We start from the raw sequence: 23,141 nt of genomic DNA on the forward strand, positions 1-23,141 counted from the left end.
ATCAAGTTGAGAAAATTCCCTTTTATTCCTAGTTTGCTGAGAGTTTATGTCATGATGTGTGTTGGATTTTGTCAAATCCTTTTCTTGCATCAGTTGACATGATTATATCATTATATATTGCTTAATAAGTCATTTTTAAAATTTCAAAGTTGGTGAGAATGATTTTCATGAAACACCCTAAAACTATTAATGCATACACAGGGTGTTTTCAGTAATACCAAAATAATGCAAAATAAATGAAAAGTTAATTATATAATTTTCCTGATCCTAAGTTCTTTATACATTGCATTGCTCTTTTACTTGTGACTATAGCTACTGATTAACTGCTGAAATTACCTTTCTTTTAGTATTTCAGTTTTATGCTTCCCAAATATTACCAGACTAAGTATACATTCTAAGTTAACTTAGGCTGGGTCTCAAATTAAGATGTCTAAAGTGAGGCAAATTGAGTGAAATTACTCAAAACAAACAGAAAAACATAACTCAGGTTACAAAAACCGTTAAGAATTTTTTTTTCTTGCAGGTATAAATACGGTACTTAAAAGCTGGTGCATGTTCAAGGTTAGGGAGTAGAGAATAATAACTCCAATGCACTTTTAGCAAAAAAGACAAGACATGTTCACCTGAAGCTTAGTTGAACTTTTTAAATGAATTCACTGCTTTAGGGCAGTTGTCTACTGCAGCTTTGAAAATCACAACAAGATTTACTCAAAGAAAGGATTATGGAACTCCCATTTCCCTAAGGCACCAGCCTTAAATGCATTTGTGTTCTGTTTCCTGTGCTTCAGTGCTGCTTCCTTCAACTACATTCAGCTACAGCCTGAAGCCCTAGCTGGCTCACTGGGGAACAGGAAAATGCCTGGAGTCAGGCCGATTGTTATCTGAAAGTACAGCTGGCCAACCACCATCTGCCCAAGCAGTGGTTGTCCAGAGATGGATAGAGATCCTATCCAGAAGACCTCCATAAGACGTCAGCCCCCTGTAATGTCAGCTGCAGAAATGTCCGTTCTCAAGATAATTGTTTAGAAATGTATCTGACCCCACTGAAGCCTTCAAGATGTTTTCTCTTACATGATAGAGCTATTTCTTACTATCAGATATATTCTGGCTTGAGCCTCACTCTGAAGATTCATAATTGGAGGGAGATGATTTAGGATTCAGTTACTGATTTTTAATTAAGGAGACGCTGACCCAGATCTCACTGCTTCCTGTGGGTTTATATTTGCAATATTTCTTCAGCCAAGCATTTGCTTTCTCTGTAGACACAGCTCTTTTGTAGGAAGTGTTTCTTCTTTGGTTAGAGGGTTAGCGTGACATCGGTTCTCTGGCACAGGGACTGGCTTACAGAGTGCTTCTGATACAACTTGACTGACGAGGAAGGTGCCGATGGATGGGAGTTGGCTGGATGGTAGAGAAGCGTGTAGTAACAGGGAGATGACGGATTTGTGATGCTAAGAAGCACGTCAACGTGAAGGTCACAGGCTGGCTCCAAAAAAGGAATTTTAAAATAGCAACATAGTCAACACATATAAGAAACGATTTCATAGTCACAGAGTTCTCCCTTTTCCTTCCCTTATGTCCTACTGTTGTTGAAATATAGAAATAGTAATGTGGCAATAGCACTTTTTGGTGAAGAACCCTTCTTTTGCTAATATTCATCTTTATAGCCCCCCAGACATATGTATACATTTCCATTTTGCCTTAGGAGGGGCAGAAGCACAGAGCAGTTACCCTATGTTTAAATATTAAAGTGGGAGAATAAGAGCAATTATAACCAGTTCCTGTACCACACGAACCCCAAAAGATGTTCACTCATGCAATGTTGTGTTTACTTCAATTATTTGACTATTTATTCATATTATATTTATTCATTTAATATTATTCATATAGAATATGAGTTGTATAATTCACTCATATAATGTTATATTTACTTTAGTTATTTGACTATTTTAGCCAGGATTATCTGATGATAATTTTAGTTCTCCATTTTTTTTTTTTACTCTGTATGTATATTTTATGAGTTCATCAATGTGCTCTATTATAGTTTGATAATTCAAAAAAGCTATTTTTGTATTTGTCAGCTATTGCCACAATAATGCTGTATAACAAACGATCCAAAATGCAGTGGCTTATACCTGGAATATTATTTTTATCATTTATGGGTCAGCAGGCCAGTTTGCCTGCCTGTTCCAGGATGCAGGTTGACTGTGCTTGGCCTACAGTACAGCCTGGGGTCAGGTCTGCTCTCCACACAGGTACCCAGGGTGTGAGCTCTTGGTGGATCACAGGAGGACAAAACTCGAAGCCAAAAAACATAGGCACATTTAAGGCCTCTTCCTACTCCATGACCGTTAATATTCCATTGTCTCAAGCAAGTCATATGGTGAAACCTAACATCAAGTGACAGAAAATATACAGTTAAGTCCCCTACATATGAATGAGCTCTGTTCCGAGAATGCATTCATAAGTCCAATTTGTTCGTAAGTCCAACAAAGTTAGCCTAGGTACCCAACTAACACAATCAGCTATATAGTACTGTGCTGTAATAGGTTTATAATACTTTTCACACAAATAATACATAAAAAACAAACACAAAAAATGAAACATCTTTAATCTTACAGTACAGTCCCTTGAAAAGTACAGTAGTACAGTACAACAGCTGGCGTCCAGGGGCTGGCATTGAGTGAACAGGCAAGAAGAGTTACTGACTGGAGGAGGGAGGGGAGGTGGGAGATGGTAGAGCTGAAGGATCGCAGCAATAGGAGATTGAGGGCAAGCGGCAATTCCACTCACGCCTGACACTGATGGAACGCACGTTCGCATCTTGGAAAGTTCGCAACTTGAAGGTTCGTATGTAGGGGACTTACTGTACTCTGTCCATTCTAGGGCCCTGCAAAGAGAGATTCTGAAAAGTTAGGAATCATGCAGTCTCCCACTCAGTCTATGCCAGTGCACACCAGCTATCTGCGGATCCTTGCTCTGGGTTTCCTGAAGGGAGGGTGTCTCTGTCTTAGGGCATTAGTAGCAGTAGTACCAATAATAGCTGCAGCAGTAGTCTTGTCTAATAAGTGTGTACAGTGGCACTCTCGGTGCCCAGTACAACTGTCATTCTGCCCTTATTAACTTATTAGCAACAATTAATAAGCAAGTGGTGATAAAATATATAGCTTGAATTTTTAAAGATAGCATTTAGTTTTTGCAGCTGATGCGTTAGTAGAATAAAGCCCAGCGGTCTGGTTTTCCTACACGCAGACCTCCAGCTCTGCACTGCCCCTTGCCTCCGCCAGCCTGGACCACAGTGGTGTCCTTGGGCCTGGCTTCATCTCCTCCGGTCCCTCCCTTATGTGTAAACGTGACCACCAGATGCATCTCTAGGTCAGACTTGACGAGAAAGTGCATTCATTCTGACCCTACCACTCCTCTGATCAAAAACCTTTCTAGTGGATCCCTATTATCCGGAGAATAAAGTCTAAAGGTCAAATTCTATACATGTAAATTCTTGTCCACTTAACCTTTGGTTACGAGGTCTTTCAACTTGCACTTGCCAATACCAGGCAAGTCTACATGGTCTTGTCCTATTTATCCTTTAAGATGCAGATCAACTGTCACCTCTGCCTTGAACATTCTAGATCCTCTTAGCCTGAAGTAGTAATCTCCCCTTCTTGCAAAACTCACAAGACTTTTACTGCCTCTTTTGTGGCACCCATCATTTTCTAAATTGTATCATTATTGTTGATTTATGACTTATCACTGCTCTTGGACTACCATTCATCTTCTCCCATCTCAGTACTAAATATAAAAATAGATAACTAGTAAGCACCTACTGTATAGCCCAGAGAACTCTACTCAATACTTGGTAATGACCTATATTGGAACAGAATCTAAAAAAGAGTGGATATGTGGATATGTATAACTGATTCACTTTGCTGTACAGCAGAAACTAACACAACATTGTAAATCAACTATACGCCAATAAAAATTAATTTAAAAAATACTAAATATATTTCCTTGGCAATATTTAATAGATAAATAATTTCTCAATTCATTAATACCCTGAGTAATTGTTCTTCCCTGCTAGGCATGTCAATAAGCTTAAGTGGTTGCCTTAGGTAACAATCAGTCCACACTGGAGTGAAAACTGTGCAAACCCCACTTCTTTCTTCATTTTGCAGGCCTGTTTGATAGGAGCAGAGTGATTAGCATTGCTTTGGTTTCGTAATAATTTTGTTCTAGATGCCATCTATGGATATATCAGGAACTGGGCCTTCGGAAGCATTTCAACTCCAGGAAACATCGGACTGTGCAAATACTCTGTAGTTTTACTTGACTTAGAAGCTATGACAGGGTAGCCTGACCTCCTAAATAAGGCACCTATCCTGGAAAACGCTCCTCGCATTTGACATCCTTTGCATCCGAGGGCGGCAGCCATTGTTTGCCTTTCCTGCCAAGAGCGAAGTCCTGAATCATAGCGCCCCCTAATGTTGAAAGCAACCCTTTCACTTTTAACAGATCAAATAAATGGAATGAGACTGTCAGTGAATTTGACTGCGGAACTTGTAATGATGCACATTTGTGTAGAATGCAAGCTTTATGAAAACTCTTTTGAACACCTATTTCATCTCTATTCCTACCAGGGCTGTTCTGAGCTTAATTCATCCTCATGTGTTTCTTCCGAAATTGTCAGTAAAGTTTTTCTTCCTTTCCAAGGCATCACCTTAGGCTGTGGAGTGGAAGAAACTAAATCCCGTGCTCTGAGGAGTTTGTGAATTTTTTTTCATAGTTGAGTATTGAGAATGTTCTTTATCTCTCTTTTGTATTTTTATTCTGAATTTCAGAGTTTTCATTTCAAAGTAGATATTTTTCTCCAATAAAGTTCCTCTTCTTCAGCTTCCCCTTATTTTTGGAAAAGAAAAAATTCAAATATAGAGTACAGTTCAATATAAAGTGGATTGTGGTGTTATATGCCTCTCAGCCTCTTTCTACCAGATTATTTAAGGTTTGTTGAGAGCCAGTTTTCTTGAGATGTTGGGTAAAGTTCTTCTTAAATTCAGTTTTCAGTCTGATAGTGTTCATAAAAGCAGAACATAAAGGTAAAGCGGGTTCACAGTTTCCATCAGTTTTGTTATGCAAAATACTTTATTTTGTATAAAATTGGATGTTTCAAGGATAGAAAAAGCTCCAATAAATCACATCAAGAGTTCTAAGAATGCATATAGAACCCTATCTGTTTACCCACCTTTCTAGGCAACTAGATGTGAGCTGGTAGGGACTGATGGATTGGTGGTTGAAGAGGAAATAATAGCGAAGAAACTAAGGTGAGGGGCAGCCATGGTTGCATAAGCTCAGTGGAGCCCAGTGAGCAGTCTGATAATGTTCATCAAAGTGTGTTGGGCTTCCCTGGTGGCGCAGTGGTTGAGAATCCGCCTGCCAATGCAGGGGACACGGGTTCGAGCCCTGGTCTGGGAAGATCCCACATGCCGCGGGGCAACTAGGCCCGTGAGCCACAACTACTGAGCCTGCGCGTCTGGAGCCTGTGCTCCGCAACAAGAGAGGCCGCGATAGTGAGAGGCCCAGGCACCGCGATGAAGAGTGGCCCCCACTTGCCGCAACTACAGAAAGCCCTTGCACAGAAACGAAGACCCAACACAGCCAAAAATAAATAAATTTTTAAAAATCCACCTTCCTGATGAGGTAGATTAAGCGATGTTTATAAAAAAAAAAAAGTGTGACAGAAAAAAGAAACGATATGATTTTTAAAAAGCCTCCCCATAAAATTTCAGTTCCATTCTCTTTGCTCTGCATCGTGATGTGTCTTTTTTTTTTTTTAACACAGGGCCTCAGCAAGGATGTGGTGGTCATCTGACAGGTTCAGATCATACCTTTGCCTCTCCTGATTCTGATTCGAATGGCAGATACGACAAGAATTTATACTGTATATGGTTCATGACTGCCCCTGTAAACAAGCTAATTAGACTCACCTTCAACACATTCGCTCTGGAGGCAGCAACTAGTTTGCAAAGATGCATTTATGATTACGTCAAGGTAAGGCTATTATGTTTCTTAACAGTCTTCTAATACAGACCTCTTCGTGGTGTATTCCAGTTTATACCACACAGGAAGTCCTGGAAGTTGTGAGTGCTGCTAATTTTTAAAATGACCTTTTCTTCAATGATATAACGTATCATATTGCAGATGCTCTATCTTCACATCAAAATAATCTTTAATACAAATGACTCAAAATTTTTGTGCAGCTTCTAACATTAGCTTTAAGATTTACTGTTCCTCCAAGCCTTGTCAAGAGATGATCTATGGGAAGATGGGTTGTGTGGAAAGAGATACTCAAAGGCTCTTTGGCAAAAAGTCTAAAATAAATGACAGTGTCTATATGCAAATCATCACTCCTTACTTTATTTTCAAAGTTTGTATATTTACTTATATTACTTTTAAATGTGAAAAATACCTTAGTTCTGAAGTCCCATTAGAAGTAAATCAAGAAAATTTTCAATTTTTAAATGACTCTTTAATATTAAATCATTGTATCTATCAGGCTATATGCATTCAGATTAAAAGTGCTAAGTGACATCAATCAACGTAGACTACTACACTCTTGGGGGAAAACGTCAAGTAAAGCAGTATTTCCGCTCACAAGGAGCTTAAACTTGATTGCAGAATTAAGGGATGACACATGCAAATCAACACTAGGTAGTTCAGGAGAGTCAGTATTCACGTGCATTGGACATAGGCTTGAAGCCATGCGCAAGTTTAAAAGGGACGATGATTCATGATGATCTGCTGTGAACAGGAAAGACTTCATAGAATGAGGGGACACTTATTCAAGTTGGGAGGGAGGGCATCCTAAGCAAGGCGAACATACAAAAAAGGCATTGAAGTTGAAAGAGTGAAGAGGCTGGCTTTATCAGAGCAGAATATTGTTAAAGCGGAACAAGAAATAAGACTGCCTAAGTGGAGAAGTATCCAGATTGCAAAGGATCTTGAAAGTCAAGCTAATGGCATTTAGATTTTAGGCAGTTGGAAATAAGGAGTGATTGCAGGTTTTCCGATGAGTGGTAAGTTGAGAGCAGTATGTAAGAAAGATGACTCTGAAATCAGCATTCTGGGTGGATGGCCAGGGGAGACTCTGGAGTTAAGACCCCAGAAAGAAGTTACCGTTAGGTAAGGAGGGTACAGAGACGGTGCAGATGACAACCTTGGTGTGAGAGAAACTTTTAAGTTCAAAAGTTATCTTAAATTTTACAGAAATTGGTTTTAAAAGAAAGAGAAGGAAAAGTCATAGACAAAATACACATTTGAGCACTTCATTACATATAGACTGTCTTACATTTTCACTGTGAAAAGAGCCAAGCTGGGAAGACCAAAAGAATGTCAGTACTGGGACTTCCCTGGCGGGCGGTCCAGTGGTGAGGATTCCACCCTTCCACTGCAGGGGGCACGGGTTCCATCCCTGGTCGGGGCCTGAGAATGTTAGTACTCTTAGGAGGAGGCCATGGGTTTGTAAGTATTGGTTCAGTCTGGGTGACAGCAGAGCAGACAAGTGAAATTTCCCGGGGGCAGAGAATGGGAGGAGCTCCAGCAAGAAGACAGCAGCACAGACAGGAGGCAGCAAAAGAGCATTTCTTATGTCAGGAGAGAGATGCTCTCTTTGCGAGAGGCTGCATGGCGCTAGAAAGCCTGGCTCCCACTCAACTCCAGGAAAGGTACAGCGTGAGGCAGGCAGGAGGAGAAACAGACGCGTCATGGAAGAAATGGACAGACCAGGAATAATGCAGTTATCACGGAAGGCAAGGGGGAAAAGTCTTTACCAAGGATGGGCGGTCAGTGCTATTAAATTGTAAACGAGAAGCCAAGAAAGGTGAAGATAAAGAAGAAACTCATTAGATAGGATGACAACCATTTAAATAAAGTATTGGCACAGAAGGCAGATCAGAGGGAGTTCACGGAAGACTACAGATAACAAGAAATGTCAGTTCGGGTTGCATTCTTCTTGTCCGAAACGAGACCAAAGGGGCCAGAGCAGCAGTGAGCTGAGGGTCAAGACTATTTGAGCACTCCCCTGATTTTACAGAAGAGTAACAGGCTTTTGAGGCAGATCATATGGACTCAGACCCAGCTTTGCCACCTGACAAGCTTCCCTGTCTCCCTGATTCCTCATCACTTCATCTACTGGACAGACAAACAAAAAGTCACATGACCGCACCTGTCTCGCGAGGCTGTTTTGAGCATAGCGAGTATTCAGCACTGTGCCTGACATGTAATTTGTCAATAAATTTCTTTCCTTTTTCCCCTCTTTGGGTAATTCCAGATGGGTATGAGGGCTATAGAATCTCCTTTTTAAAAAATATGATGAATACTTAAGTTAGATATACATTATTATAAATATAAATTCACATGGGATGTTTAGAATAGGGTCCTGCCAGGAGGAGGGCTGATTGGTTTATTTTCAAGATCCATTTCTATGTGTGATTTGATAATATAATCAAAAGAGCTATTGGGAGTTCCCTGGCAGTCCAGTGGTTCAGACTCTACACTGTCACTGCTGAGGGCCCGGGTTCGATCCCTGATGGGGGAACTAAGTAAAATCCCACAAGCCGCGTCAGGTGGCCAAAACACATTAAAAAAATAAATAAACCATTAATTTTCTAAATGTCCTCAAGCTATTTAGGATAGACATAGCAATATTGAAAACAAGGAGTTATCCTCTAGCTTCAATATAAAATGTCCTTTTTTTTAAAAGAAAGTCTGTTCAGACCTACTTTTGTTTTCCTTTTTGGGAAAGCAGTTTCCCTCAGTTGGCAACTTCTCCAGCTTATACTAAACTGGCAGATCACCGAGCAGTTCTTGGAATGTGAGGCCGGGAGGTACCTTTATTAAAGAGATTCTCTGTGATAAATGGGACAGTTGACTCATTTGAGACTGTTTCTTAGAGATTATAATCAAATCACTTTTTAGAAAAGTTAATTTAATTCTGTAGGTAGATATACAGGTGAAAACATGCCAAGTCCATTATTCATTTGTAATTGTATCTTTATTGTTTTTGAAAGGGTTGACTTGGAAAGCTGTTAAGATAACTGCAGTAGGGAAACTCCCTGGTGGTCCAGTGGTTAGGACCCAGTGCTCTCACTGCTGAGGGCCAGGGTGCAATCCTTGGTCAGGGAACTAAGATCCCGCAAGCCGCGCAGTGTGTCCAAAAAAAAAAAAAAACACGAAAAACAAAAACAAAAAACAACAACAAAAAGATAAACGCAGTAAACAGGGAATTGTGTATTTCACTGAGCAACTGCTGTTGAAATTGACATCACATCCATTCCATGAAGAGTCACGTGACATGATTATATGCCAGGCATTGTGAGGTAAGTTTCCTCATGGAGCTGTAAGTGGATGAGACTGACAACATGACAAAGCCAATAAACGTGAACGACACAGAAAAGTAGAGCAAAAGAGGGTATGAGTGATGTTACTCTGGGGTTCAGAACAGCTTACTGGATGGGATGGCTGAGCTGGATTTCAGAGGAACAGCACAAAAGCATGCTTCCCGTGGGGTGGGAGACTGGCCACCAAAGAGAAGGGGGTAAGGAGGGGTGTGAGCTGCCTGGTGTATGCCCAGCAGTTTAGTCACTCCTCCGTGGAGCACAGTGAGTGAAACAGCATTGGGGGCTCCGGACCAGGACCGTAACCGACGCTGCTCTGCCAGCAAACGTGGGAACTGGCGGAAAGGAGGCGGCTCCTTCCTAACACTGCCCAGCTTCTTCTCAATGCAATCAGTGCCCCTTGGAATAGCCAGTATTTTCTAATGATTCTTTGACCATCTGAAGTGAAAGGTCATCTATGCCATAGCCTAGCCATATACATAATTTCAATTTATAATTATGCTAAATACAATGAAAAGGAGAAATAAAAGGAAAACCTAGAGAATAGTGTGTATTTCAATATGTAAATGCTCTGATACAGCTATGCTAGGTCACTAGATAAAGTAGTTAGATTCTTCTAATATGCGGACTTGCGGCAATGCAGAGGCATACGTTTAAAGTGATATGGGGAAGCTCTCTTTGCAACTTAAATGCCAGTAGCAGCGCCCATCCACAACATGAATTTCCAGAATGGTGGAAGACTCAAGTCAAATGGTTCTAAACAGAACAAACTATAGACTTCCCTCAACTTATGCAATAATTGCCTGCTTGGAAATCTGATACATACTAAAACTGTGCAAAATATTTTTGTGTTTATATACAGAATGGGCTTAGGTCCTGGGATAAAGAACTTTAAACAGTTTTATTACACACGTGTCTGGTGGGACATTCATAGGTATGTGGGACCTAGAATAAATCTTCACTTTGCAGACGCGTCCTGAATTTTGATGGGATTCCGCAGTGTGGCTTCTAAATGCTGAGTGCCAGCTATAGCCTCAAACTATTGTGACGAGCCCAGAACACCACACCTGTGCAAAACACTCCCTAGGGGATGGTACTGTTCCCACGGAAAACCTCTGTCTAAACCCACTAGGCTTGGCCGTTCAGTCTGTGATCAGCCGTGGGAGGAGGGGCTGTCCATCTCTGGGGGGGGTCAGCAGTTATGGAGGCCTCAGATCCCTATCCTTATGAGGTAGTACCTCCTGTTCATTCATTCCATAAATGTTCATTGGAGCACCTACTATATGCCAGGCACTGGAAAAGAGCATTGAGATTACATAATGATCATATTAATAATATTAATGATTTCATACGATAATACTACTTTTTATTGTTATATAAAAATTCCTGCAGTTAGAGGTGATTCTCGTCATCACGCCTTAGTGGATCTTCCTGAGATCACTGGCACCAATAAAACATTTTCCCCAAAAGTTTCTGTAAAGGATCAGAGTTCAACCCCAAACCTAAAAAATCACTCTCTACTCTCGTTCTCATCCCCAATTATACCCAGGCCTGTTGTCCAGCAGACCCTGTCAGAAGTCCCACAGTGCAATCAGAGAATTCATGAAGACACTCTGAGATGCAATGTAAAGATGCTTCAAATAAGACTATCAAAATTCTCCCGTTATCACGTTCCCAGGGAAATGTTAAACGATAAAGTCCTAAGGAAACTAATGTCTAAAATTATGGAGTTAAGTTTTTTTTAATTAATTAATTAATTAATTAATTAGGCTGTGTTGGGTCTTCATTTCTGTGCAAGGGCTTTCTCTAGTTGCGGCGAGCGGGGGCCACTCTTCATCGCGGTGTGCGGGCCTCTCACTGTCGTGGCCTCTCTTGTTGCGGAGCACAGGCTCCAGACATGCAGGCTCAGTAGTTGTGGCTCACGGGCCCAGTTGCTCTGCGGCGTGTGGGATCTTCCCAGACCAGGGCTCGAACCCGTGTCCCCTGCATTGGCAGGCAGATTCTCAACCACTGCACCACCAGGGAAGCCCTGGAGTTAAATTTAAAAAGAATTAAAGCCCAATATCAAAGCCTATTGCCTTCACGCATTAAAAGTTCATAGAAATTAAAATCCCAAAATGTCCTTCCCTACTTTCTTTAGCTGCTCCAATCGATGGCTGAGCAAAAGGCAGGATCTGGCAGAAGGTGTAGTCAGAGGCTCTCTTCCACTAGATTATTTGTGCAATTCCTTCCGGGCCTTAACTAGATTCTAATATGTGCCACTGTTAAAGAGGTTTAAAAGCCGAGCAAACACAAAATTCCTCTCAGCACTTATCTGCATCCACAAGACTTAAGACTTAGGACGTAATTCCAGCCCCAGGCCCGAAGCCGTCATGGCAGCAGTGTGTGCTCGCGGAAGGCACTACGCAGCTGCTGGAGATGTTGCCGTCCTAGCGCCGTTTACCTCCTAGCGCGCGTAGGATTCCGCGTCAGCAGCGTTGCTCAGGGCTCCTCCTGCCACTCTCTATAAAGCCACCCTGCGCAAGTTCATGGTGGAGGCGTCAGGGATGGGAGAGCAGGGGGAGAAAATCCTGGCCTCGGTTACACGGGAGGCCAGAAGCCTCCATCAGCTGTCCTAGTTCAGCTCCATTAGGAGAAGTTTTACGGTAGCAGTGAGTGAACTAATGCAAACGCCAGCTCGAGGCCGGGCATGTAGGAAATTTCCTTCCATCGTACGGACCAGTCATCTATTTAAAACCCAAGTTAGATCTTACAACTCACGTAGGAGAAGATACAAAGTCCTTCGCATGAAGTGTGGGAAACATCAGTCCTGTCCCAGTGAACCTTCCCCATCCCACCTCTATTCTCTCACCCTGATCTCCAGGTTGGTCACAGGGTGGGCAGGTGTTGACACGCCAGGCCGTTTTTATTTGCGTGGCCTTCCATACCTTGTCCATCAGGGTGGGATGCCCTTCCTCTCTTCTAGGTCTGGAAGGTCTCTACTTACTTTCAAATACCAGTTCAAATGTCCGTGCGAGGTTTGTCCTGGCTCGATCATCTGGGTTACCCTGATACATTGAATTCTTCTCTGGTAGCACTTACGTTTCTCTATTTTATGTATAATTCACACACACATATATTTAATTTATGAATCTCTCCCTCTCATTATTTGTGAGTCAAATTAGTGTCTGGAAAGTGCTTTATGCATCCCTGTATACACAGAGCCTTGCTTGGGGGCCTGGCACACAGTACACGGAATAAAAATGCTTGCCAATATAACGTGATTATAGAGGCAGCAATGGTTATAATAAAATTTAACTTGTTTACCAGAAAAGGTACATTACCTAAAACTTGGCAAATCTGCTCTTCTATAAAATGAGGGAATTAGATCCCTCAACTCCCGGGTTTCTTTTGGCTTTAAAATTTTACTAAAATCGTTTAAGCAGGAGAAACAGTGCCATCTAGTGGTAAATTTATTTTTGTGTTTATTTTGACTTGATTGTTTTTAACCATTTCTATTTTATGTATTCCCAGCATTTTAAAATAATGTCAGCGGTAATGGCTATGCTGGGGTTTATAACACACCATGGTTCTGTTATAAATTCCATATTTGGATAGACACACAGATACTTGTTTTAGCAATGCAATAGAGATTACTCAGGTGGAGAAAACTTTTTTTGGTTTGGTTTTTTGTTTTGAAAATTTGATGTTAGAGTTTTGGTTTTTTTTAAAAGGTCAAGTCTTTTATTTATTTATTTATTTATTTTTGGCTGAGTTGGGTCTTCGTTGCTGTGTGTGGGCTTTCTCTAGCTGCAGTGAGTGGGGGCTACTCTTAGTTGCGCTGCACAGGCTTCTCATTGAGGTGGCTTCTCTTGTCGCGGAGCACAGGCTCTAGGTGTGCGGGCTCAGTAGTTGTGGCGCACGGGCTTAGTTGCTCTGCGGCATGTGGGATCTTCCCGGACCAGGGCTTGAACCCGTGTCTCCCGCATTGGCAGGCGGATCCTTAACCAATGCACCACTATGGAAGTGCCAACACTTTGTTTTCTAGTAATGTGTTTGAGAGAAATCCAAGCACTCACTATTTCAGCGGACATTTGCTGAAGGCTCTTGTGCCTGGGAATTGCTCTGGGTGCTGGCGACACACAGTGAATAATCAAAGTCCCCCGCCCGTGGGGCTTACATGCCTGATGGGTGAGAGACCAGAAGAAGTAAATAAGCAATAAGCAATAAATAAGGTACGTTTTAATTATTGTAGGAAAAAAGAACAGGAAGATGTTGGGGAAGTGCCCATTAGATGGGGTTGGGCTCTCTGAGGAGGAGATGTCTGAGCTGAGACCGCATGACAAGGCGTGGACCGTCCAAGGGCTGAGCAGAGAGCTCCTGGCAGGAGGGGCAGCTTGGAGGGACTTGTCAGGGCACGGTGGAGTTACAGGAACCTGGGGAGGGGGCGACGGCCCAGAGCGGCCTAGGCCAGACCAGAGAGGGGCTTGTAGACCACGGTGAAGAGGGTGGGTTTTTACTTCAGATGCAGCAGGGATCCATGGGGATATTGTAGGCCAAGCAGGAGCATATTCTGCTCTAAGCTTGCAGACGTTCAGGCAGCTCGGTGGAGAATGCTCTGTGGAACCAGAGCTGTCAGGAGATGTTACAGCGATGCAGGTGAAGGACCATGGTGGGGGCAGTGGAGGTGGAGCCCTTGGGCTAGGTGTTGAAGGTGGAGCAAAGTAGATGCGGGGTCGGGAAGAGACAGGGAGGAATCAGGGTGGCTGAGGTGTTAGGCTTGAGCCCTTTACTGACATAAAGACGACTTGGGGAGAGCTGGCTTGGGAGGGTGTGTAGCGGGAGAGAGGAATCAAGGCACTTTTTCATTCCTTAGATATTTGTTGAGTACCTTCTGTGTGCCACTCTTCTGAAAACTGGGGACCTAGCAGTGAATAGAACAGACAGCAGCCTGTGCTTTCATGGAACTTGCATTCTCTTCAGAGGGGAAGACAATAAATTAAATTATATATGAATATATACATACATATAATGTAGAAGGTAAAACATGCTCTGGAGAAAAAGTGAAGCCGGAAAGGAGGAAGGGAATATTGGGAGAGCTTGCATGCTAAATAGGGGTGTTCAGGGACGGCTTTAGTGAGTTAGTGGTATTTGAGTAAAGGCCTAAAGCAGCAGAGGGGAATGAAACCACGTGGATAAATAGGAGGGCATTCCAGGCAAAGGGAACTGCAGACGCAACAGCCGGGATGCAGGAGAGCCGGGATCGCTCAGGGAGCAGAGCAAAGAAAGTGGCAGTGAGAGGTCAGGTGGGAAAGGCTGGGAACGGGGGTGGGAGCAGATCCTATCCGGCGGCTTTGAGTGGATGAGAAGGAGTTAGGAGGGTTCTCGGCAGAGCAGCGACCTGGGCTGACTTACATCTAAACTGTATCTTCTGGCTGATGTGCTGAAGACAGATTCTAGGGGGTCAAGAGCAGGATCGGGGGACCCGTGGGGAGGCTGCAGCGAGAACAGGCGAGAGATCGTGATGGTTTGGAGCAGCGCGGCAGGGAGGGCGGAGGTGGAGGGAGCGATGGGTTTGCTGGCTGTAACGACACATCAGTTTTTAAATCGACTTTTACTTTCCCAATGAGAAAAAAAACTTTAGGCAATATACCAGGTTTTTACTAAAAATCATTGTGGTATAATTGATTCAATAGCAATTCTGTTCCTAAATTAAAACAAGCTTTAAGAACATTAGTGTAGGGACTTCCCTGGTGGCACAGTGGTTAAGACTCCGCGCTCCCAATGCAGGGGGCCTGGGTTCAATCCCTGGTCAGGGAACTAGAGCCCACATGCATGACTCAACTAAGAGTTCACATGCTGCAACTAAGGAGCACACGTGCCGCAACTAAAGAAGCCAGCGAGCCGCAACTAAGGAGCCTTCGAGCTGCAGTTAAGACCCGGTGCAACCAAATAAATAAATAAAAATAAATATTTAAAAAAAAAAAGAACATTAGTGTAAGATTCTTAACCATGACCTGTCGTAACTTCATGTCCATTTTAGTGTAAAATATGCAGCTTCTTTGTGAATAATGGATAACTAATGAGCTGTTTTTCTTTTCAGCTATATGATGGGGACAGTGAAAATGCCAACTTGGCTGGAACATTTTGTGGTTCCACCGTACCTGCTCCATTTATTTCTTCTGGAAACTTCCTTACAGTTCAATTTGTCAGTGACTTAACTTTAGAAAGGGAAGGATTTAATGCTACGTATACCATCGTGGGCAGTGAGTAAACTGAGACATTTTCACATAGTATGAAACACACGTGTATTTATGCACTAAAAATAATGCCGTGCTTATATCTGTACTCAGTGTTAATTACTAAGCTCAATGCTAATTACTATGCTCAATGTTAATGACCGTCCAAGTTCAATGTCAGTTACTAAACACCACGTTAATTACTCTGTGTTTAATCCATGGTACAAATTTGGTACAATTCTTAGTCAAGAATATAGACTGTAAATCCTTCATAGAATGATGTAAATATAGCTCCTTTGGGCTGGAAGAGTAAGGAAAGCAGAATTTTAAATATGTGTGATGAGTTACAAGTAAAATGTCTTATAAGTTGTTTCTTTCTTCCCGTCTCAGTGCCTTGTGGCGGAACATATAATGCAACTTGGACCCCACAAAGTATTTCGTCACCCAATTCATCAGACCCAGCTGTCCCGTTTTCCATCTGTACTTGGGTCATTGAAGCTCCTCTGCATCAGCAGGTCATGATTACTGTGTGGGCACTTGAGCTGCGCTCACAAGACTATGACCAGAACTATTTAGAGTTTCAGGACCCAGCAGAGGTAACAATTACAGGACAAATGACAGTCACACGTATGACCTTTTCACCAGTGTTTGCAAAACACTTGAAGTAATGAGGGCATGACTAAATAAGTTCTCGAAGTTACTTCCAGCCTAATGTGGTTAACAGCCATTTACAAAACCCTCTATTTATAGGCATTAAGAAATCTGAACTTGGTCTGTAGTTCATGTGCCTAAGAAACATCTGGATGTCTTGGTAAAAGTGCCTGCCCCCGGGCCCACCCTCAGAGACCAATTCCCCTACTTACGCCCATTGACCTGAATTTCTGATGAACGTCTCTGGTGTTCTGACAGCTGTGCTCCATGGAGAAGCACCTCTGTAGTCAGTGGGATCTGTGTGTGGAATGCACTGAAGGGAACAGTTAAGAAGGCCTTTGGTACCAGTCTAGTGGGACTATATTCATGGTTGAAAACATAGAGCAAAGCTCTTTTGGTTTTAAAAAAAAAATGATGAGCGTGAACTGCCCATGGGGTTAGATGTTGGGGAGAACGTTGACCACAAAAGTGCAACGCTGACAGAACACCTGAAGATTCGGGCGCCGTCATCACGCGAGTAGGTAGTTGCAGGATGAGAGCGGTCAGGTTACTCCGGGAACACGCGTAGGGTGAGGACCCCTGAACTGAGGGTGATGCCTGGCGGGGGCTCCCGGGGACACTTGGGCTGCCTCTTTCCAGATTGAGGGGCAGCTCACACACTCCAGGTTTGCTAAGGGCGCTGAGGGAGGGCCAGGAGCAGTGCTGGTCGGTCTTACAGAGTTCAGAACAATGGAGAAGCCCCAGTAGAGCCGTGGTGAGCTCCTCCGACAGCCTGGGTGCACCCTGAGCAGCGGCACAGGCCTTGGATAGGAAGCGGGGTGAGGGGGAAGGTCTTATCTTCAGTAGGCAGGCGTCTGCCCCGTGGTTTCAGCAGAAACTTGGCCTCCCTACCTCCCACCCGCCCCTCGAAGACTGCGAGACACCTGTAGATTCCAGGGCCAAGGTGAAGTCTTATTGCAGAGTGCATTAAACTCTGTAACTGGTCTCCACGGCTGAATATTTAAGCCATATTTTTGTATGCAATTTAATTTCTGCTGTGGCCTATTCTCCTTTGATACTAAATCTACCGGCATTTGGCTTCCGTTTCATTTCAGAGTATTGGAAATCCAGGAATTCGGTTCTTCGGCAGAAATGCTTCAGCTGTACCCACATTTTATTCTTCCATGAGCACCGCAATCGTCACTTTTAAATCGGAAGTTTTTAACATAAACTCTAGAGTGGGTTTTACCTATCAGATTGCAGGTGAGCTCTGGGATTTCATCTTTTATTCAGAAAAACTGCCATTATTACAGTTACAGCTAGAATTGACCCCCTTGAGTAAATTAAGGTTTGTTGACATAAACCACACCCACATGAGGTAAGACTCTTTACTAGAAGCCAGGCCCAATTTAGCAAATTACTAAGGTTGACTTCTGAAGAGGTAAAGCGAATAAAATATTAATTAAAATGTCGAGAATGGCAGCATATTCTTCAAAGTTCATGTCGTTAATTAAAAAATATACCAGTTATTGTATTAATTATTCACTTAACCATATAGAAGAATCACTATATCTTAGAAAATTACTTTGGAAAAACCAGGGAGCCTTGAAAGAATTACTTGATTCTGTCACTGAAAAGTTTATTTCCAGAGAACACTTTACGTAATGTTCATTTCAAGCTTGATTAAAACCAAAGCTGCCTTTGATTAAAACAAACAAATGAAAACGCTCTGGGTATTTTTACCAAAAATGGTCAAGAACGGTAAGTTGCCAGCTCTAGCAGAACAAATAATTCATCAAAGGATTTGGAGAAAAATCTTCACGCCAAACTGTCTTGGAAGTAGAGGCTTTATGCCCAAAGAGTCTAAAGTCAGCCACCTCCACCTCCACGTCATCAGAAGAGCACAGAGGATGCTAGAATGTTTGTCCTCCCAGGAGAGGGTGCACATTCGCTCATTTACTGTCTCACACGGGGGTGTTTCGTGTGAAGACACTGCACTGCATTTGCTCAGTGTGCCGTTCGCTTTAAGTCTTGGGATCTCAGTAATCTCAAAGGTAAATGAAGGGGCTAGGTTAGCTTTTCTTCTGAAGTTTGTTGCCATTTAATAATCTCTGTGAATGATTCCTGTCAAGTTGAAGGAGCACTGAGTACTGCGTGGCATACGTGAATTACTATTGTCTTTCCTCTAAATAAGATTGCAACCGAGAGTATAAGAAGGCATTCGGCACCCTGAGGAGCCCCGGCTGGCCGGGGGGCTATCGCGGTGGGATGGACTGCTCATCTGTGCTCACAGCTCCTCGGGACCACACCATCTCCCTCTTCTTTCACTCATTTGGCATCGGGGACTCAAGTGACTGCACCCGTGATTTCTTGGAGGTAACATACTTTTGAATACGATGTAAATGAATTATTTAAAAGATGATGGATCCCTTAAGATTCTTCTCCTTTTGCTCTGCTACTGCTAATCATATTCCTTCCTCATTTCATTCAATGATTCATTATCCTTTCATCACCTAAATACTTAGGCAATTGCCAACCATCTCCTAGGTCCGGACACCGGAAATCCAGGAGGGAACAAAGACATGTTCAGGAGCCCCCGGAGGCTCACAGTCTGTGGGAAAGACAGACAGGAAGTTGTCCACTCCTGTTGACTGTCAGAGCGAGCACGGTTAGGGGCACCTAAGCAGTCTGGGAACAGAGAAGTTTTCTTAAAGGAGCTAATGTGTGAGTTGAGACCGGAAGTGAGGGAGGTCCAAGGGCAAAGTGCTAATTTTGGGGCCAGATGAGAACTCTGACTTGACGTGTGCCTGGTGTAGAGGTAAACATGAAACTACGTGAGACTAGAGAGTTGGGCTGATTCCCCTGATGGCCACAGTGGGTCTGGAGCATCTTCGCTATTCTCTAAGGAGAGTCTTTCCTTGACCGCGTGTTGGGCAGAGGAAGGTGGAGTGCTCTCTGTTCCTTCCTCCTCATCTGGATGAAGAAGCACCTTTGCTGTTTGCCCGTCCCCCGCCCCACCAAGAGAGAACCCTCCTGTGTCTGGAACTCAGCGCCTATATTTTGCCATGAAAACCCTCCAGCTCCCTCCAGCGTGCTTTGCAGACTCTGTTGGAAATGTGTTCATTCGTAGGAAATAAACTGAGGCGCCATGTAAGGCTTGTTTCACATCGAAACCTTAACCCGAGACACCCGAAGTCGGCTTTGTTTCGTGTACACGCGAATCACCCGAAGTCGGCTTTGTTTCGTGTACACGCGAATCACCCGAAGTCGGCTTTGTTTCGTGTACGTGCGAATCTTCCGTAAGGTTTCCTAACAGCTTGTTTTCTCCTTTACGCCTGTTACGGACTTTTGTTATCCTGCAAAGCTCCCCCTATAACATTCATCGAAGTCCTTTGTTAATGACCATTCGCAACCTCTAGTGCAGTAAGTACTCAGAGGAAGCGCATGCCTTTTCATGGGGAACGTCACCGCGGTAGGAGAGTGGGGGGGACGTGGATGCAGCAGAGGGGAAACGAGGGAGGGACAGGAGTGTGTGTGTCAATCAGGTCATTAGGCGCAGACCTACGTACCTCACCCCCCGTGGAGTCTGAACAGTTACGTGCAGCATAAAGCAGACACGAGGGGAGGAGCGGGATACGGAGGAAGGGAGAATCATCCCGACAGTCCGGAGTCGCAGCGCAGCTACTCGGGGTTCGCTTCAAGCCTGAGTTGACCCTTATCGACTGGAGTTAACTTGGCCACTTGCCCCTGGGTGCCGGGGAGCAAGGGCTGACTCTGCAGCCCCGGGGGGGTGACAACTGCCCCCCTCCGTCCTGCTGCCCTTCCTTGTCTCATGGAAACGGGGCTGGAACTTCCTGTGCAATAAGCAGAGACAGGAAACTGCGCCTCAGGCCTGTAAAGCGCTGCTGTGTCTGGTTTTCGGCGGGAAGATTCTGGCACGACTTATTGCAGCCTCAGCATTCCATTCATGTAAACGGTGATGGGAATGGAAATTTCTCACTGAGGACTCTGACCGTATTACACCACGCGAACGCCAAGCTCTAGACCCCATTTGGACTTTGCATTTGCCTTTACTTCCCCTTTCAGGGTCGCCTAAGGTCCCGGAGATGCCCTCTGCTCTCCTTGCCCCACCCCTCCTGTGCGGAGAGAAATGAAAAGGACAGGTCATTAGCACATCAGCGGGAATTAGTATCTCGCGTCTCCCCGCAGAGCATCAGCTTTCGAAAGAGGACCAGAGGAAAAAGACCCAAAGCCAAGACTGCAGTGGGGCCGGTGGGCATCCTTGAAAATGGCAGCCCTCTCTGTCTGCCGACAGCTAACTGGCTGCTCCGCCCATGGCAGGGCTACTTTGTTTAAACCCTTAGCAGAATAGCCCAAAGAGCACCGGGAAGGCATGTTTCTCTCCCACTGGCTACTCCACAGACCTCAAAGGAAACTCTCCGGGGACTTCCCTGGCGGTCCAGTGGTTAGGACTCCGCACTTTCACTGCCAGGGCCTGGGTTTGATCCCTGATGGGGGAACTAAGATCCCACAAGCTGCGGGGCACAGCTGAAAAAAAAAGGGCTCTCTCCAGATCAACACAACCCAACAAGACTACCCACCACACCTCTGAAGACACTGGGTGACTTTAGACAACTGGCAATTAACCGCATGTTAAAACTATGGGATTAAAAAGGGACTGGAGGGGCTTCCAAGATTTTAAATACGTGTATCAACAAAGAGTCAGCCTCTATCCACGCGGAGCTGGATTACGTGCCTGGATCACGTGTCTGCGATGCCGCACAAGAGCCCTCCTCCGAGTGGGGCTGTTTGGGAATGTGCAGCAGGAGCCGGGCTTGAGGACAAGCCGTGGTTGAATTCACAGTGCGCTTACCTGCATTCACACGCCAACACGTTTCCTGTTTTCACTCGTGTCTACTCCATGCAGCGAATTAAAAAAAAATCTACTCAGCTTCACAAAGTGTTTTTAAAATAAATCTAAGAGTCAAGAAATTTTAAAGACTGTTTGAATTACGTCCTTTTCCCATGTAGAAATTCCTTTCGTTTTGAACTTTGTCATACTTTGTACGTTGTTTTTTCATGGCCCCTTTATAGCCGAGCAATTTTCAAGGGGAGATAAAAACATAAATGCAGTATGATGAATAAAGTATAACAGAGTTGACTGGAAGCAAAGCAGATAATATTCTTCTCCCCCGACCCATCTTTTTAAAATTCACTTTAACTACATTCTTCAAAATGTCTCCCCAAGAAGAAAGATACAACTAGTTTGTTATACACCAGTCAACTAGCTGGTTATAGAAACATGCTGTCGTGTTTTAATTACTGGAGATTAACAGATATTTCTGAATCCAGCTGTAAATGGTTTTTGATCTACAAATTGGTTTCTCTCCTTTGCAAGTGAAGGTGACGTCTGTGTGTATTAACCCTCCATTAAGTACCTAAAATGACAAAGTTTTCCCCCAAAAAGTTGTCATTGCAATTGTCTCACGTCTTAACGTATAGTGGTGATAAATCAGAGAAGAAGGTACAATAGGTCTAAGTGTAATCATTAATGACTCGTTTTTAAAGGTAAGAAATGGAAGCGAGAGCACTTCGCCATTGCTGGGCACGTTCTGTGGGACTCTGTTGCCGAATCCCATTTTCTCCCGAAGTCATGAACTATACCTACGATTTAAGAGTGATAGTGCAACTTCCGGTCATGGATATGAAATTATCTGGACCTCATCACCCTCTGGTAAGACCCTGGCACTTTGTAAGGGAAAGTAATGCAGCTGAGAAAAACATACAGCGTCTAATAGAAGAAGACAGTCAAAGTGACCTTTTCCCCAATCTGTGTACTTGATTATTTTCCATTAAAAATAGAGATTTTTTTTAACACTGAAAGTATAGAGATTTAAAAAATGCTACTTTTATTCATTATTTCTATATATTAAAGAATATATATTTACATATAAAGCACAAATAAGGTACAAAGATTTTTTAATTCCTTTATAAATTCTGATTTTGTCATTATTTTTAACTTTTGGTTTGATCATCAAGGTAGTTCTCTGAGGATTTTTTTAAAAAGTTTGCCAGAAAGCCAAGTGATGAACACATACTTGCGTATGTATAAACAGCTGTGTTCCTTGGAGACCGCGTTTCATTTCTTGGCAGTCCTGGAGGTTAATGGCTTTTACAGGGCAGTAAGCACCTTCCTGCATTTTTGGTTGGCTGTTTACCGATAAGTGAAGGAAATTTGTCATGTCAATGCACTTAACTCAAGAGACAAGGAATATCTTTATGAGATGTCCCCCCAAATATCTAAAAACTTTCAAAATTCTTTAAGAATGATAAAAAGGACTCATTTTAAATATACTAGAGGACTAGAAAAGGATTCTATCAAGACAATTGTAGATAACGATTTCTTGGTACTGCCAAAAGTAAAAGATGACCTCTATGCCCTAATTTTACAGACAAGGAAATAAAACACCACACTGATGCGTTGCCTAAAACGCACAGCTAGATCGTGGCAGAGGCAGGACTAAACCTCCAGTGGTCAGAAACCCAGCCCAGTGCTTCTTAATTATGCTACACACTTTCTTCCTATGCGCAGGGTATCTGGATGCCCATGGCCGTCTGGTCTAAATAGCGATAGCTTTCCTGTGCAAATTAACACATCGAACAAATTAGCACCAATACTTAAAGAGCTTTGGCTTGTTAAGCATATCAATCTTGGAACTGTCAGTTATCAGCCTGGTAAAGTCACTTTGAGAATCATTACTGCCAAGACCTTAAATAACACACCTCTTTCTTTGGTTCTTCCCCGGAATTTCCCTTTTAATTTTACTTCACCCACATCCTCATCAACTCACTCACTGCCTCTGGAGAGCTCCACACCATCGAAAGCACCCGAGATCAACCTCACTCT

At 43.3% G+C, this 23,141-nt stretch overlaps 1 protein-coding gene across 2 annotated transcripts in view; it reads left to right on the forward strand.

The window, feature by feature from the left end:
* The window catches only part of CUBN (cubilin), a 290,843-nt gene that overhangs the window by 263,224 nt on the left and 4,478 nt on the right, over nucleotides 1-23,141 (forward strand). For both annotated transcript variants that reach the window (XM_007196413.2, XM_057544323.1), the window contains 6 exons: nucleotides 5,834-6,042; nucleotides 15,469-15,631; nucleotides 15,995-16,200; nucleotides 17,350-17,497; nucleotides 18,429-18,610; nucleotides 21,803-21,968. In XM_007196413.2, the coding sequence (XP_007196475.2) occupies nucleotides 5,834-6,042; nucleotides 15,469-15,631; nucleotides 15,995-16,200; nucleotides 17,350-17,497; nucleotides 18,429-18,610; nucleotides 21,803-21,968 (1,074 nt within the window). The remainder of the gene's footprint in view (nucleotides 1-5,833; nucleotides 6,043-15,468; nucleotides 15,632-15,994; nucleotides 16,201-17,349; nucleotides 17,498-18,428; nucleotides 18,611-21,802; nucleotides 21,969-23,141) is intronic.

The sequence above is a fragment of the Balaenoptera acutorostrata genome, chromosome 3 (assembly GCF_949987535.1).
Source record: "Balaenoptera acutorostrata chromosome 3, mBalAcu1.1, whole genome shotgun sequence".
Classification (NCBI taxonomy): domain Eukaryota; kingdom Metazoa; phylum Chordata; class Mammalia; order Artiodactyla; family Balaenopteridae; genus Balaenoptera; species Balaenoptera acutorostrata.